This window comes from Lithobates pipiens, unplaced genomic scaffold (genome assembly GCF_037356315.1).
Source record: "Lithobates pipiens isolate NorthernLeopardFrog02 unplaced genomic scaffold, aLitPip1_a1.2 Scaffold_8, whole genome shotgun sequence".
In the NCBI taxonomy this organism is placed as follows: domain Eukaryota; kingdom Metazoa; phylum Chordata; class Amphibia; order Anura; family Ranidae; genus Lithobates; species Lithobates pipiens.
Window position 1 is genome coordinate 40,416,381 of NW_027507903.1, and position 18,832 is coordinate 40,435,212.

General features: G+C 44.6%; 1 protein-coding gene across 1 annotated transcript in view; it reads left to right on the top strand.

Annotated features, from left to right (window-relative positions):
• ABHD2 (abhydrolase domain containing 2, acylglycerol lipase) overlaps window positions 1–18,832 on the top strand; it is a 104,425-nt gene that overhangs the window by 37,318 nt on the left and 48,275 nt on the right. The window contains exons 2-4 of the mRNA XM_077474258.1: window positions 5,476–5,555; window positions 15,428–15,626; window positions 17,959–18,134. Of these exons, the coding sequence (XP_077330384.1) occupies window positions 5,476–5,555; window positions 15,428–15,626; window positions 17,959–18,134 (455 nt within the window). The remainder of the gene's footprint in view (window positions 1–5,475; window positions 5,556–15,427; window positions 15,627–17,958; window positions 18,135–18,832) is intronic.

The following is an 18,832-nucleotide window of genomic DNA, read 5'->3' on the forward strand; positions in this document are numbered from 1 at the left end:
TCCCTACCCTCTCCTCTAGTTCCCTTCCCTCCCCTGTCCTCTAGTTCCCTCCCCTCCCCCTCTCCACCCCCTCTCGTTCCCTCTCCACCCCTCCCCTCCCCTCTAGTTCCCTTTCCTCCCCTCTCCACCCCTCTCCACCCCTCTCCACCCCTCTCCACCCCTCTCGTTCCCTCTCCACCCCTCTCGTTCCCTCTCCACCCCTCTCGTTCCCTCTCCACCCCTCTCGTTCCCTCTCCACCCCTCTCGTTCCCTCTCCACCCCTCTCGTTCCCTCTCCACCCCTCTCGTTCCCTCTCCACCCCTCTCGTTCCCTCTCGCCACCCCTCTCGCCACCCCTCTCGCCACCCCTCTCGCCCCCCCTCTCGCCACCCCTCTCGCCACCCCTCTCGCCACCCCTCTCGCCACCCCTCTCGCCACCCCTCTCGCCACCCCTCTCGCCACCCCTCTCCACCCCTCTCGCCACCCCTCTCCACCCCTCTCGCCACCCCTCTCCACCCCTCTCGCCACCCCTCTCCACCCCTCTCGCCACCCCTCTCCACCCCTCTCGCCACCCCTCGCCACCCCTCTCGCCACCCCTCTCGCCACCCCTCTCGCCACCCCTCTCGCCACCCCTCTCGCCACCCCTCTCGCCACCCTCTCGCCACCCCTCTCGCCACCCCTCTCGCCACCCCTCTCCACCCCTCTCGCCACCCCTCTCCACCCCTCTCGCCACCCCTCTCCACCCCTCTCGCCACCCCTCTCCACCCCTCTCGCCACCCCTCTCCACCCCTCTCGCCACCCCTCTCCACCCCTCTCGCCACCCCTCTCCACCCCTCTCCACCCCTCTCGCCACCCCTCTCCACCCTCTCGCCACCCCTCTCCACCCCTCTCGCCACCCCTCTCCACCCCTCTCGCCACCCCTCTCCACCCCTCTCGCCACCCCTCTCCACCCCTCTCTCTACCCCTCTCGTTCCCTCTCCACCCCTCTCGTTCCCTCTCCACCCCTCTCGTTCCCTCTCTCCACCCCTCTCGTTCCCTCTCCACCCCTCTCGTTCCCTCTCCACCCCTCTCGTTCCCTCTCCACCCCTCTCGTTCCCTCTCCACCCCTCTCGTTCCCTCTCCACCCCTCTCGTTCCCTCTCCACCCCTCTCGTTCCCTCTCCACCCCTCTCGTTCCCTCTCCACCCCTCTCGTTCCCTCTCCACCCCTCTCGTTCCCTCTCCACCCCTCTCGTTCCCTCTCCACCCCTCTCGTTCCCTCTCCACCCCTCTCGTTCCCTCTCCACCCCTCTCGTTCCCTCTCCACCCCTCTCGTTCCCTCTCCACCCCTCTCGTTCCCTCTCCACCCCTCTCGTTCCCTCTCCACCCCTCTCGTTCCCTCTCCACCCCTCTCGTTCCCTCTCCACCCCTCTCCACCCCTCTCCACCCCTCTCCACCCCTCTCGTTCCCTTAGTGCTTTCTATTGGCTAAACAAAAACTCCTGAAGCTGTAAAGGCTTATAATACACTTTTAAAAACTCTCAAATAATGCTAGTAAATTGCTACACTCAGGTGTGAATTCTGCCTTATGGGTGTTTGTTTATTTTTTATTTTTTTGGAATTATTTGGAGCAGAATTGCATGTTTTTTGCAGCTTTTGTTAGGGTTTTTTTTTTTTCAACTAAATGGTGTATGGTCCTGCTGAAAGAGTGGAGAGCTGCTTTTTGAGCAGAAAACGTGTGAAAAAATGCACAAAGAGCTCATGTTGTGTGTTTCATGTGTTTCCAATGTAGTTTTTGGGGCCACAAAAAAGGCTCAATTCTGTCTGAAAATAAATCATGTACTTTTTGGAGCAACAAGTGGAATATTGTAAGTAGATCATTCCTGGAGTTCAACTTTTAAACTACTGCCTTGTTTCTTTTAACCCCTTGATGCCGACAGTACGCGTATTTGTAGCCCCACTGGACTGGGCTTTCTCCGTATATGTGCATATCTTTGTGCTAGGAGCACACTGCACAGGGCACTCCCAGCACAGAGACCGGGGTCTCACCGGGACCCTTACCTGATCAATGTGATAGCCAATCGGAGGCTATCACAGTGATCAGTCACTGTGAAGCCCGTCCCCATGCTCCTTATTAAACTCCTAATATTATCACCCATCACTGGCTATGTAGTACATTAAGCTTCTTGCTTGAATCCCAAATATGTTTGGGACTCTTTTGCTGCTGGCTGGAAGAAGCATATTCGGCTCCATTCATATTAATAAATGTAAATTTAAAGCAAGCCTCAGAAAATACAATTTTAAAAGGAAAAAAAATAATCCTATTTGTTTTGCAGAAAAATAAAAGGGGAAATGAAAAACCTATTTAAGTAGGCTATCTAGTTTGCCTAGCTTTCCCCAATTCAAAATCGGACAAGTGTGCTTTATACATACTGGGTGGCTGGGTCCAGCAACTCAAATGAATATTCATTGTTCTGAATGATATTCGTGTGAGTGGACTACTGTGTGATTATTTATGGAACTGGAACCAAAATGATGACAACCATTAAAAGAGAAGTTCAGGATTTAAAAAAAACAAAACAAAAAAAAATTTGATACTCACCTAGGTGGATGCAGCATCAATCCCCCTGCTGGTTCTGAAGTGAGAACTGAGTGATCAAACTCTGCTGATAGCTCACTTCTCCCCTCCTCTCTGAGCAGAGAGTTGTGACTGTCAGTCTCCATCTCTCTGCTCTGCCCCTCCAGCGCTCACTGGAGTGCTGGACTGTGGAGGGGAGCTGGAGAGGCTGGCACTCTGTGGATCTGCTTAGTGTTTCCTTACTGTGTAGGGTGTAGCAAGATGGCGGCGACGGAAAGTCACCTCCGTAGCAAACTGTGATGGTTCGCTGAATATGTCGTTACACCGACTCTGTGACCTCAGCCGTCAGTGAGCTTCAGCCCAATGTCGGCTGAAAACAGATCACAGGAGTGCAGAATGAACTGCACTCCTGTGATCCATAGGAGAACTACGGCCAAAATAGCTTTGGCCATACCTCTCCATTAATTTGGTAACATATGCAATGATTTTCAGGAATGTATTTTCCTGAATATTTTTTTCCTATAACTGTTTGGTATTCTCAACATTCTATAGTGAAATGCAGCATTTTTTTTTTTTCCTTCTTTCTGGCCGGCTGCACACAGGTTAGTGTCTGAAGGAATGTTTTTGTGTTTGGTTGTAAATAAGAATTGCCCGAAGGCGAAGGAGATCCTTCTACACCAATCGTGCAGCATTTTAAGAAGACACTTGACTTACATGGTGGTTTAAAAACAACCTGTCAGGACATAATTGTAGGCTGTTTACAAAGGTGCATGCCTCAGGCTGTGGTTGTTATCCTTTCTTTGCAATGTGTGAAGCCATTGACCTAAAACGACTGTTATCGGCACACCTTATGTGCACACTGCTTGTTTTGGATATGTGACTCATTAATTGAGGGAAGGATCAGGGTGAGGGATTTGGAGCAATCGCCCTCAAAAACAAGTGAGCCATGGCATCTCCCATATTTTTTAACTGATCAGTTTCTTTAAAAAAAAAATTAAAATTTATGCCTGCATTTTGAACTGCATACATTTCTATTAGTCAAGTTCTGTAGCACACGCCTACCTTCAGGCTGGGTTCACACTGGTGCAATGTTGGACATCCCATGTGATTCACACCGCACTGCTGTGCTGATCGCATATGATGTCTGTGCCATGTGAATTCAACCATACAGCTTGTATGGCCAAATTCACATTGCATTCGCCCCAAAATGGTGCAGGATTTTTTTATTTTTTTGTCCGCACTGGAATAGGATCACATTTGTGTTCATACCTATGCGATCTGATTCCTGTCTGGATTGAAAGTTCACACTGCGATAAGCGAATCTGGGGGAGTCGTTAACTTTCTATTGATGCCCGCTGATCACTGCCATTACTAGTATAAACATAAATAATAATTCAAGTATATGCCCCATAGTCTGTAGACGTTATAACACTTTTTGGGAATACATGTTAGCCTAGATTTGAGATTTTTATTTTTATTTTTTTATTGGATGTGATTTATAGCAGAAAGTAAAAGAAATGTGTTTGTGTTTTTTTTTTAAATTGTCAATCTTTTTTTGTTTACAGCGCAAAATATAAAAAACCCAGTGGTGCGCAAATCTCACTAAAACTCTATTTGTGAGAGAAAAAAAAATGACAAATTTAATTTATGTACAGCGCTGCAGTTGTCAAAGTAACGCAGTGCTTTATTGCAAAAATAAATAAATAAATGGCCCACTCATGAAGAAGGGAAGGGGGGTTAAATCTTCCGCAGGTCAAGTGGTTAAAGACAATTTTTGTATTTAATGTCTGACTGCAGTTCAGCTATAAATGCTAGGTGCTATCTTTGTACACGAACACCTAAACTCTTTTCTCATCACTCCCTTTTGTATGGCAGCAATGATGTTCTGTAGGACATCTTTAGGCTCCATGCACACTGGAGCTCATAAACTGCAGTTTATTGGCGTTTGGGCATTTTTTTTTTTTTTTTAAAAGCCCATAAACTCCACTCTGTTAGCCTATGTGTCCATGCACACATGGATGTTTTTTAGCTTTTAATGAGCAGTGGAGTTTATGGGCTTTTTTCCGAACACCAGAAATTTTGCGTTCAAAGTGCGGTTTTTCACCGGCAAAAAACGACAAACGCAGATAAAGGCTCATAAACATGCGTTAATTAGTGTTCGGGATTCTATTTTTTTTCAATGCATTGTAGGAGTTTGGAATGCACTGTGGGATTTTTGGAGTGTCCTCTGTGTATTTTTATTAAAAATGCCCCATAAACGCTAGTACAAAACTGTTAATAGCAGGTTTTTCTGCCAGCAATCTGGCGTCCAGAAAAAGCTTTTTTGAGCTTCAGTGTGCATGGAGCCTTAGGGCCTAAACCGAGAAGGTGGGTGAGGACAAGCCTGTTCTTGATGAAGGAGTTTGAATCGGAGATACAGGATTCAGTCGTACTTCCTATTAGTCTGTCCTCACCCTGCTCCTCAAAACTGTTAATTGCAAAGACATTCAACTGTGGGAAGTGATCTATTGAGTATAGTTTATAAAATACAAATGCCCCATACACACGAGCATAAATTCCGCTAGCAAAAGTCTGAGAGCTTTTAGCAGAAATTGCGACCGTGTTTATGCTCCATTGGACTTTTGCTGCCGGAATTCCCACCAGCAAAATATTGAGAGCAGGTTCTCTATTTTTCGGTTTCAGAGAACTTTTGTATGGAAGCCAAGTTTGAGTGGAATTCCATCTGAAATTCCACTCGTGTGTACGGGGCATAACTCATTAACTTATCAGACTTTATGGAATGTTTTTTTCATCGCTCTGCTGAATGGTCGCTATAGTTTGTGGTATGCCTTTCTGCCACTGAGCAAGTTGCCCTCTCCACACCCATTTATCATTTGCAAAGCTCTGTATCTGGGGAAGTAATCCGCCAATTGTATGATTAATTTCTTTTCTTTTTTTTTCCAGGTATATTGACCTTATCACTGTGAGCCTGTGTTTCATTCGAGTCTTGTACAACTCTTCATACAAGAGATCTTCCATAACCGGTAAGAATGGATCCTACTTTCAAATGTTGACTTTTTACAGACATCTAAGTATTATTAGTTTTTTTATTTTTTATTATTTATTTTTAGCAAATAATGTGTACCTATGAGGGAGTGTATCATCTAGGCACCTTTTTATAGTGATGATAAAGTCTTTTTTATTTTTAAACTGAAAAAATAAGTAACATATTATTATTCTTACCTGCTCTGTGCAGTGGTTTGGCACAGAGCAGCCCCTATCCTCTTCTCAGATCCATCTCCGGCACACCTGGCCCCTGCCTCCTGGCAAGTGGCCCGCAGCATGCAGCTTGCTATGGGGGCACCCGAGCGAAGGCGCTGCTCGGTGTCCATTCATACATGGAGCCGTGGCTCAGCCCCTCCTCCTCTTTCTCCTAATTGGCTCACTGAATTTGAAAGCAGCGGGAGCCAATGGCTCCCCCATAGGTGTGAGCAGGGGGTGTGCCAGGTGTGGTACTATTTTAGGCTTACCTTAATTACTATGTGCGGGTGCCAATTCCCACTGCTAATGGGGGTGCACACCCTAATGCAATAGGCTGCGCACACCTGTTGGCACCCCACTGTTGTCTCAGCCAATGAGGGAGAGCCCCGGACAGCTGACACTTTTGTGTAACATCAATGGATTGAGATGGGGCTCAGCTAAGTATTAGGGGGACTGAGGGGGGCTTTTGCACACAAAAGGTTTTTTCTTTTTATCTCAAGATAAAAAAAAAAATAGCCCAACATTAAAAAAAAAAAAAAAAAAAAAAAACCTTCTTACTTTAGAGCCACTTTAAAGCGGGAGTCCGCTGGGAGTCTGCGTTTTTTTTTTTTTTTTTTTTGTTTAAAGCCAGCAGCTACAAATACTGCAGCTGCTGACTTTTAAAATAATGACACTTACCCGCCCAGCGCGCCCGCGATGTCGGCACCCGAAGCCGCCATCTTGGGTATGTGAATCAGGAAGTGGAGCCTTTCGGCTTAATTTCCCGGTTCCCTACTGCGCATGCGCGAGTCGCGCTGAGCAATAAGGATAGTCCCCGCTGTCTCTGGGATCCGTGTGTTTCCCAGCAGGCAGCGGGGGACTTTCGGAAAGGGGCGTAGATTCTGCGGAAAGGGGCGTGCCTTCTGCAGAATCTACGCCGGAAGTGGGTGCAGATACCTGTACTGTACAGGTACCTGCACCCCCCTCCCCCCTGAAAGGTGCCAATTGTGTCGCCGGAGGGGGGGGAGGATTCCAATGAGCGGAAGGTCCACTTTAGGGTGGACCTCCGCTTTAAAGAGGAACTGCAGTCTGCTCACATAATTTGTAATAAAAACATCTTTGCCATTCTGAAGCTTCCCTCCAACCACTTTGCATATTATTTTATATATACTGTGATCACTTGCTAAATATGCTGCAGAAATCTCCCTCCACTGAGTCTGGTCACAACTATTATAACTGTGGGCAGCTGAAGCGGCTGCCTGTTCACTCTGCAGCTCTCACATGCCCTCTTGAGACTCTTCCCCCCCCCCCCCCCCCTCCCTTCTTGGCAAACTCTCAAGGGAGTGTGAGAGAGGCCTGTGCATGATGTCATAAGCCTAGGCTAATGACCAGACAAGAAACAGGAAGTGGGCTGTATAAGGTATTTCCTGGCAGAAATTTTTTTTTACTATTGAGTCAAAACAACAAGGCAAGAAGACTTAGGCCCCTTTCACACGGGACCGATCCATAATGATCGGCCCCGTGAACATCCTCTTACTCAGCGTGGATCGCTCCGTTTATCCCCGCTGAGCTGGCGGATGACGGGGCGGTCTCCGCACACTGTGCAGGGACTGCCCTGTCACATCTCCTCTCTCCTCTCTCTATGGGGGTGATCGGATGAACACGGACCATCTGTCTGTGTTCATCCGATCCGCTCTGCAGACAAATAGAAAAATAGGATTTTCCTCTGTCTGCAGAATCGAACCATAGCGGAGACGGATGATATCGGTTGTCAGCGGATATTCATCCGCTGACACCTGCTATCCCATCGGGATGCATGTATGTCCGTATTTCATCCAAAATGGATGGATGGATGAAATATGGACATACTGTCCTCACTTGTGAAAGGGGCCTTAATAGTTGGAAAAACGTCTGAAGGCCCACTTTAATCCTGCTGCGCAAATAGAAAAGGGATACCTGCTCTTCAAGTGGGGAGGGGTTATTACTTGTCAGTTTTATTTTTATTTTTTTCATATTAGTCCCATTTGGGGGGGGGTTTCCCTTTACTTCCTGTTTTCATAGCCGCAACAGAAAGTGAGAGAAAATTAATGGTTGTCACCAGGTTCACCAGAACTAGCATCCCTATTGGAGGATTTCTACTTTATTATTCTGGGGACAACCCATAATTTGGGGCTTTTTTATTTTTGCGGTTAACAGGACAAATGGAGAGGGTGAATCCCCTTAACGGGGGATATAAACACTAATGAAAACCTGAGAGGGGTCCTTCTCTCTATCCAAAGCTAAAAAGAAAATGTTGCCTTCAGTTTGCTTATTCTATAAATAATCAAAATTATTATCTGAAATAAAGGTTTTTTTTTTTTTTTTTTTCGGGCTATTCAGTCATATAGTGTCTCATTTTAAATATCACTTGCTGAAATTATAAATTAGCAATAGGCAAATTCCATTTATAAGTCTTGAGATACATGTTTAACCAACCACACTGCGTTACTTAAACTGACAATTGTGCGGTTGTACAACACTGTACTCAAATAAAATTCGTAATTTTTCCCCACAAATAGAGCTTTCTTTTGCTGGTATTTGATCAGCTCTGTTTTTTAAATTTCAGACTATAAACAAAAAAAACTAAAAAAAATTTACTTTCTGCTACAAAACATATACAATTATATATAATGTGTGTATGTATGTGTGTGTGTGTGTGTGTGTGTGTGTGTGTATATATATATAATATATATATATATATATATATATATATATATATATATATATATATATATATATATATATATATTACACTCAACTCCCTGAACAGGGCATTGCTGCAATCAGCAGACTCGGTAGCACCAAAACGCAGGGCTCTCATCAGGAAGAAAAACTCTGGATGGTTTAATAGCTCCCTCGCCATACTAAAGCAAGAACACAGAAGAGCAGAAAGAACATGGAGAAGAAATACCACAGAGGAAAACCACTTTAACTACAAAGGTCTCACAGAGAATTATCGGAAAGCAATCTTCAAAGCCAAAAAGGACCACTTCTCATATACAATCTCAATGGCCGCAAACCAACCACGGGAACTGTTTAAACTGGTTAATCAATCAATGAATCCGGTGTGCCTAGAACCCCCAGAAAGCGAATCCCAGAATTACTGTGACAAAACTGTCGGTTTAAAGTCAAAACCATCAGGGAAACAATTTGTCAGAAGAAAACATCCGACCTCAGCCAGCAAATACATAAAGAGGATGTCCGCACCAACATACCGCAACCGCCGAAAATTTTCACTATCCCCAATTACCGCAGACACCGCAAAAAACATCATTAATAAACTGCGTGACAGTACCTCACCTATTGACATCATCCCCACAAAACTACTGAAAGAATGCTCCGACATCATGGCTCCAACCATAACCCATCTCATAAACCGATCATTCCACGAAGGGATTGTTCCCAGCATCCTCAAACAAGGCATCGTCAAACCTCTACTCAAGAAACCAAACCTGGACCCTCAGGATCCAAACAACCGTAGGCTAATTACAAGCCTCAACACCATTTCTAAGATCATGGAGAAAGCTGTAGTACATCAGCTACAACTTCACCTGGATACTCACAAACTCCTGGACCCACTGCAATCAGGCTTCTGCCCGGGTCATGCAAAAAGAAACAGCTCTCCTCAAGATTTGGGATGACGCCCTCGAAGCAGCAGATGACGGCGAGCCGTGTCTCCTCGTACTGCTAGACCTAAGTGCAGCGTTTGACACAGTAGATCACAATACTCTACTCGTCCGACTCACAGAAGTAGCCGGAGTCCAAGACATAGATCTCTAATGGTTTGTGTCCTTCCTAGGAAATCGGTCACAGACAGTGAAACTAGGAAAATTCCTCTCCGAATCTCGGGCAGTCACCTGCGGAGTCCCTCAAGGCTCTCCTTTATCACCCGTTCTCTTCAACATTTACATTCGCCCACTTCTCCAAATCATCAGATGCTCAGATCTCTGCTTCCACTCTTACACTGACGACATGCAACTTTATTTCCGGATCAATGGAAAAAAAGATCACCAACAACTTGAAAACTGCCTCAAATCAATAGAGGACTGGATGACCACCAACTCCCTCCAGCTGAACGAATCAAAGACAGAGCTTCTTATCTTACACCCAAATCATAAGCCCGCAACCAAAACCTCCTGGTCTCCACCAACCGTCTTTGGCAGACTATCTCCCCAAAGTGAAGAGTCTCGGGGTTATTTTAGACGCACAAATGTCAATGGATGAGCAAATAGGATCTGTAGTCAGTGGATCTCACCATCTGCTGCGCATGCTTCGCAGACTCATCCCTTTTATCCCAAAGAATGACAAAGCAGTGGTAGTTGGAACAATCATTAATTCAGGACTGGACTACGCAAACTCGCTTTACATAGGATTACCACAATATCAACTTGCGCGATTACAACTGATCCAAAACACGGCGGCAAGGCTGATAACAGTAAAAAAACCCTGGGAATCCATCTCTCCTTCACTGAGGAGATTACATTGGCTAACCCGTAAAAAATCGGATCACGTTCAAGACCCTTTGCCTCACCCACAAATGCGTGCATAGAGAAGCTCCGCAATACCTAATGGAGAAAATAAATCATTACACACCAAACCGCAGTCTTCGATCAGCCAACAAAAACCTCCTCCTCGTGCCCAAAGCCCGGTATAAATCCAAGGGGGATCGGAGATTTGCTGTCCAAGGGCCTCGGCTATGGAATGCTCTACCAATCAACATCCGCCTGGAAGAAAATCACCTGGCTTTTAGGAAAAACCTCAAGACCTTCCTCTTTTAGCAGATGATCAAAGCTCGCCACAGCGCCTAGAGGCGATTCAGTTCGCATTGTGTGCTATACAAGTATTTCATTCATTTTTATATATATATATATATATATATATATATATATATAATTTGTGTGTTTGTTTGTTTTTTCCAGCAATTTAGCCCAATATGTATTCTGCTGTATGGTTTTGGTAAAAAAAACAAACAAAAAAAAAAACCAACAAGCATATATTGATTGATTTGCGCTAAAGTTTTAGCATCTAAAAAAAAAGTGGATATTTTTATTTCATACATTTTTTTTTTTTTTACTAGTAATGGTGGTGATCAGCGACTTATAGCGGGACTGCGATATCGCGGCAGACATTCTGACACTTTTTGGGGACCAATGACACTAATACAGTGATCAGGTCTAAACATATGCACTGTCACTGTACTAATGAAACTGGCTGGGAAGGGGTTAACATTAGGGGTGATCAAAGGGTTAACACTGTGTTTAGCTAGTGTTTCTGTGTACTAAGGGAGGTGCTTTCACTAGAGGAAGACATGGATCCTTGTCAGTGCTTTGCAGGAATGCAGAATCCATGCCTTCACCGCTGACAGAATGGTAAGCTGCCTTATTTACATAGGCAGACCACCGTTCTGCCTGTGTACCGAAGGATGGGCGAGTGCTGGCAGACATTGAGTCTGTGGCACCCGCCGCTCAGCCCACGCTGTGTATAATCACAGAGGGAGTGAGCCATTGGCATTGCAGTGCACCTGCTACCTGGAAGAGCCTGATCATACATATCGTGTGTGTGTATATGACACACACACACACACACACACACACACACACACACACACACACACACACACACACACACACACACACACACACACACACACACACACACACAATCCAGCACAGAAGGCTGCCTTGTAGCAGTAAAACTGCTATAGGGAGTATCTGACAATTCCTGCCACTGTGTTGAGTGGCTAGCTGTGGCTGCACAGCCCATACTCTTCAATGGCCGGTTACCAGAAACTGCAGCTATTCGTGGGTGTTCGCACAGCCAGCAATTACCTGATGGCTGCAGGAAGCACACAAATGGACCCCCCCCCCCAATCAACTGCAGCCAATCAATCAGTCAAACTTGAGTAGGGATGGCTACACACTGTTTGAAATTCAGCCAGTCACTGCTAACCCAGCTGAATTACGGTCAGTGTCTGGCTAGCCTTAGGACAAGGTGACAAGGTGAGCGCCCTCTCGTTACCATACAATGAAGAGGACACGCTTCTTAATCTATAACCCTTTTGTTAGGAAAGGCAGTTTTCAGATCCTACTTTTATAACATGATTTCTATTTTGTTCATTGGTGGACACAGCTCCTTTAATTCTTGACCGAAGTCCTCTCCTGAACGTGGCGTGATAACCCTCCTGTCAAGATTTAAAGGAGCCGTGTCCATCAATGAACTCAGAGAAAAGGATTTTACGGTTAGTACAAAAATACTATTTTTTTTTTTTGCCTGCCCAGCAAAGACCAGGCCATTTTATGGCAAACAATGCTCCCAGCCCCCTCCATAAATAAAGAGGGGCAAGTGGGATTTTTCAGTGCTGGAGGCCACCGGTCAGAATAGAGAATCAAAAAAAAAAGGGGACACTGCAATGTTGAAATAGTTTTAATTTTTTTATTTTATGATAATGTGAATGAGAACATGTAATAAATGTAAAGTACGGTAGGTGTTATCCCAATATGGCTGCCAAAGTGGAAATACACTTTTTAAATCTAGTTCATCTCTTAGTTTGGCAGGTTTAACAGTGTTTACCACTTTCTGAATGGTGTAAATTGTTTCCAAAGGCTGCAAAGTAAATTTACAAGGATAACATTTTAGTAATCACCAAAATGTCTCTTCTGCCCATAAATTAGTACATTTGTCTGGAAGAATGCCTTTGCTTGCTACTAATGAACCTGATTTGTATAAGCTTATCTGTTGAACAAAGTTTTACTGTCATTAGTTCAAAAGTACATGTAGTCAGCTGCCCATCCCTTCCTGTGAAAATATGCCAAATGTGGCAGTTGTGTAGATGTCACCTACTGTACATTTAATTATTTATGTATGTAAAGGTCTCTACTTTTAGTTGTACTGCACATGCTCCACATTTTACTTTGTTTAACCGCTTCAGCCCTGGAAGATTTTACCCCCTTCCGGACCAGAGCACTTTTTGCGATTCGGCCATGCGTCGCTTTAACTGACATTTGCGCGGTTGTGCGACGTTTCACCCAAACAAAATTGACATCCTTTTTTTCCCCGCAAATAGAAATTTATTTTGGTGGTATTTGATCACCCCTGCGGTTTTTATTTTTTGCACTATAAACAAAAAAAAAGTGTAAATTTTGAAACAATTGCAATATTTTTTTACTTTTTGCTATAATAAATATCCCCCCCAAATTTTTTTTTTTTCCTCAGTTTAGGTCGATATGTATTCTTCTACATATTTTTGGTAAAAAAAAATTGCAATAAGCGTATACTGATTGGTTTGCGCAAAAGTTATAGCGTCTACAAAATAGGGGATCGTTTTATGGCATTTTTATTATTATTATGGCGACGATCTGCGATTTTCATCAGGACTGCAACATATCGGACACTTTTGACACTATTTTGGGACCATTGTCATTTATACAGAGATCAGTGCTATAAAAATGCACTGATTACTGTGTAAATGGCAGTGAAGGGGTTAACCACTATGGGGGAAAAGAAGGGGTTGTGTCCTAGGGAGTGATTCTAACTGTGGGGGGGGGGGGGGGGGTCCTTCCAGTCACATGACAGCGATCACTACTCCCGTTGACAGGGAGCAGTGATCTCTCTTATGACACTAGGCAGAATGGGGAAATGCCTTGTTTACATAGTTACTTCCCTTGTTCTGCGGCTCCGTGACACAATCATCGGGAGACTGGCGGACTTGGAGTCCACCAGTCCCACGGGCATGGTCACGATGTACGCGGTTTGCGTGCACCTGCTAGCCCTGCTTCTTAAAGGGGACGTACAGGTACGCCCATTTGCCCACTGCCATTTGCCATTGTGCTGACGTATATTGGTGTGCGGCAGTCAGCAAGTGGTTAAGGTGGTATTAAAAGGGACCTACACTGCATCTCAGCAGCACAAACCAAAAACACTATTTAATTCATTTTTAATATTTAAAGCAAACTTCCCCATCCATCCATGTCTCCAGGCTTTATTTTTCTGAGAAATCAATTTGAAAAACACCTCATTTCTAGCTGTGGCCTGTGATAATTCATGTAGCATTTACTTCCTAGAATCCATCTGCCCTTAGCTCAGCCATGCAGGCAGGAGGGTGTGCTTAGCTGAGAAAATCCCTCCTCCCCTCCTGTAGCCTCCTGGAAGGTATGATATTAGCCTAGGGCTGGAAACCAGTAACTGAAGAAAAGTATCTGTTTACTAATGCTGGCAGCATAAGGATTAAAAATGGTCACTGTTGATTGAGAGAGTCAAGTTCCACTTTAAACTCTGTAGGGAAATAAAATGTAACCAGGACCCCTGCAGGTTTATGCCATAATGTGCTAGTATGCCACACATGTGCATCTCAGTGTCCATTACAGCAGACAGGTGGGGGGCATTTATGACTTTGCTTTGTGCACTGGCCCAAATCATTTGGTGGAGGGGGGGAGTATGGTGTGGGGTTGTTTTTCAGGGATTGGGCTTGGCCCCTTAGTTCCAGTGAAGGGAAATCTTAAGGTGTCACCATACCAAGACATTTTGGACAATTTTGTGCTCCCAACTTTGTGGGAACAGTTTGGCCTCTTCCTGTTCCAACATGACTGCACACCAGTGCACAAAGCAAGGTCCATACAGACATGGATGAGCAAGTTTGAGGTGGAGGACCATGAATGGCCTGCACAGAGTCCTGACCTCAATCCGATTTAAACATCTTTGGGATAAATTAGAGCGGAGACTGCGAGCCAGGCCTTCTCATCCACATCAGTGCCTGACCTTACAAATGCTCTTCTGGAAGAATGGTCAAACATTCCCATAGACACACTCCTAAACCTTGTGGACAGCCTTCCCAGAAGAGTTGAAGCGGTTATAGCTGCAAAGGGTGGGCCAACTCAATATTGAACCCGGACTAAGACTGGGATGCCATTATGTGCATGTAAAGGCAGACGTCGCAATACTTTTGTTAATATGGTGTATATACATATAAACGTATGTAAAGTAGGTATGGAAATACTTTCTTTGTGGTAAATTAAAGTGTTTGTATTGTGTGGGTTGTTTTGTTATTTAATAACAAAAAAAAAAATGAATACCTGTCATACTTGCCTGCTCTGTGTGGTGGTTTTGCACAGAGCAGCCTGGATCCTCCTCTTCTCGGGTCCCTCTTCGCTGCTCCTGGCCCCTCCCTCCTGTTGAGAGAACTACAAGCAGCTTGCTATGGGGGTACCCGAGCCGAGCTGCAGCTCCCATGTGTCCATTCAGACACGAAGCTGTGGTTTGGCCCCGCCCTTCTCTCTCTCCTGATTTGTCTAACTGACTTTGACAGCCACGAGAGCCAATGGCACTGCTGCGGTGTCTCAGCCAATCATGAGGTGAGTCCCGGATGGCCGAGGGACTGGTGGACATCGCTGGACAGAGAAGGGCACTCGGGTAGGTATTAGGGGGGCTGCTGTACAGAGAAGTTGTGTTTTTATTTTTATTTTTTATTTTTTGTTTTTTTTGTTTTTCTTCTTATTTTTTTTCTTATTGCATAAAATGCATTAACTCTAAGTCGTTCGTATTGTTTTAGTATTGTTCTGAAACATTTGCTGTTATAAACTAGTTCTCAATACATCACCAGGTTTACATACTGCTGTGCTGATCATTCTTTTGTTCTTTTCAGTCAACATGAGTGCAATTTTGGACACCCCTGAGATGCCTGCCGTCTTTGACGGGATGAAGCTTGCGGCCGTTGCCGCCGCCCTTTATGTTATTGTGCGCTGCTTGAACTTGAAAAGCCCAACTGCATCTCCAGAACTCGTATACCAAGACACCCCCTTAACACGCTTCCTGGTGAAATCTTGTCCTTTGCTGACCAAAGAGTGAGTTATCTGTTGTTACTGCCTTTTTTTTCTTTATTTCCGGTACGATATGAGCACGCTATTCCATATTTAAATGCTTCAAATCATAAGTGCTTCTTAACAGTTAATCATTTGCAGCAGGCTACACTTTGTGCAAATACATGGAGAGCTGAGCAGTCATCTGTTTGCTGTATCTATGTATTCCGTTGCCATTACTCATAAGGTTTGGGTAGGGCTCTTATTCCTGTTTCATGTTTCATTTATTTATTTTTTTGTGCGGGTTTTAATGGATTAGCTCATAAAAGTCCCAACTTTAAATCAATAATAGTGTTTAAGGTTCATTTTCAGTTGTTAATGTTTTCATTTTTATAAGCTTGATCTGAGAGAATTTCATACAGAATAATAATTTTTCATTCGGCATGACTAGTCAAAGCTGCTGAATATGCAGGAGATATTAGGGGCTCGGATATGCATGTCGTTTTTAAAGGGACAGTGTCCTCTTAAATGAGAAAGACGTCGCTCTCTCGACCAGCCACCATAGTGTAGAAATCAAATTGGCTTCAGCCTGCAAAGACCACGCCCCCTGACATTTTATTTATTTATTTTTTATTTATTTAAGGTACTTCTATAGCGCCGTCAGTTTATGCAACACTTTACATATACATTGTACATTCACATTGGTCCCTACCCTCAAGGAGCTTACATTCTAAGGTCCCTGACTCACATTCATATACTGGGGCCAATTTAGACAGAAGCCAATTAACCTTAAAGCATGTCTTGGATTGTGGGAGGAAATCCACGCAGGCACAGGGAGAACATGCAAACTCCAGGCAGGTAGTGTCATAGTTGGGATTCGAACCAGCGGCCCTTTTTACTGCTAGGCGAGAGTGCTAACCACTACACCACTGTGCCGACATGTTTTCACGTTTCATGCACAAGCGTGACCAGTGAGAAAAGTCCTCAAGTAAAACAGTGAAGTGATGATCAATGGGTACAATCATCCTGCCCATTCATGGATCGAATCTCCACCAGTTCAGCAGGAACCGGCGGAGATTCGAACCATCTATGGCCGGGTTTACTTTTCCATTCACATGCTCGATCCTATTATATCAAGCAGAAAATTGTTGTTCCTGGAACCTTCATCGGGTGCTTGAGCACAGCAGGCCCATTTATGCTCGTCTGAACACCCTCCTTCGTCCTTGAGTGGCTTTGGTCCAACTCATGCTGTTCAGTGTATTAAACAGGAAAGTAAAGCTGATAGAAAAAATTTGGAATTGTCAGTTAATTACAAACCTCTTCATGACAAGAGCTGATTTTTTTGATTTTTTTATCTGACCATATATGCTCAAAATGCAGCAAGATTTCTGTGTAGTTTTCATTGTATGTGCTTTTACATAAAGGTTCGTTTTTGTTTTGATAAATAACAAACATTTTATACTTACCTGCTTTGTGTAATGGTTTTGCACAGAGCAGCCCTGATCCTCCTCTTCTGGGGTCCCCATGCGGTGCTCCTCGACCTTGCATTGTCTGAATAGCAAGCCCCTTGCTGTGGGGCACTGATGCTTGTTCGCTCCTGAGCCCCTCTGTATACATCCATAAGACACACAGAGCTGTGACTCTGCCCTCTCCTCACTGGCTGTGATTGATAGCAGTGGGAGCCAATGGCTCCTGCTGCTGTGTCAGCTAATTATGAGAGGGGGTCTCGGGACAGCACATCATTGGATTGAGAGGGGGCTCAAGTGTGTATTGGGGCGGGGGGGGGGGGGGCTGTAGAGGGAGCAGCACACATTTTTTTTTTTTTTGCCTTCATGCATAGAATACATGAAGGTAAAAAAAAACTTCAGCATTTTCAACCACTTTAAGCCTTAATACTGATTATCACATTCAGGACTAGGATCAAAACCTCCTTGTGTGAGCCTGCCAGTAAGCTGTCGCCTGTAAAGGCGACTCGTCCACAGCCAGGGCATTCTCCGCCCCATGTTAACACACGTACACTCCCCTTGTATACATGCGGCTGAAAAACGGAAAATGCCCCGGGTGCAGGTGATTGGCCTATGCAGGTGAAAGCTTCCTGGCGGGTTTTGATCCTAGTCCGAACAGGACTGAGCTCACCGCTAATCACGGTTGCTACTCATTCTTGACAAATGAGCAAACAGAGCAGAAGATATAAGCATAGATGAATTGCAGGTGAATTATTGCTGTTCTGGAAGAGATGAAAGGTGAGCCATGAGTAATGCTTTGTGTTTTTACACATACATTGTTGCTTTACACATTAGTATGTACAGCTGTTTAGATGTTAATCTGCCTAAATCCTATGCGTTTTTTATATATACATCTTGTTTTGATTTGATAGATACATTCCACCTCTCATCTGGGGAAAAAGTGGACATATCCAAACAGCACTGTATGGAAAGATGGGTCGAGTCAACTCTCCAAACCCATACGGTCTGAGGAAGTACCTCACCATGCCTGATGGCGCTACTGCAACCTTTGACCTCTTTGAGCCACTAGCTGAGCACTGCACTGGAGGTTTGTACACACATGCAGAGGTGGCTAGCACTATTTATAACTCCATTTCCAAAACAGTTTGAACACTGTGTAAAATCTACATAGAAACAAAATGCAATGATTTGCAAATCTCATAAACCCATATTTTATCACAATATAACATAGAAAATGCATCAAATGTTTAACCGCTTGCTGACCAGCCCCCGTCATTTTACTGCGGCAGGCCGACACGATCCCGCAAACCGTCGTAGCTATACATCGGCTCGAGGGATCGTGATAGCGGGCGTGCGCCGCCGGAGGCCACAAGCGATCGTGAGCACGAGGGACAGAACACGGAAGTGTATGTGTAAACGCACAAATCTGTGTTCTGTTCTGAGAGGAGTGACAGATCGTGTGTTCCTATTAGCTAGGAACCACGATCCATCACTTCCTCTAGTCAGTCCCCTCCCCCTTCAGTTATAATCCCCTCCCAAGGTACGCAATTAACCCTTTGATCGCCCCCTAGTGTTAACCCCTTTTCACTGCCAGTGACATTTTTACAATAGTCAATGCATTTTTATAGCATTGATTGCTGTAATTAATGCCAATGGTCCCAAAAAATGTGTCAAAATTGTCCTATGTGTCCGCCATAATGCAGCAGTCACAATAAAAATCGCAGATCGTCGCCATTACTAGTAAAAAAAATAATAATAATCAAATCAAAATGCTATAAATCTATC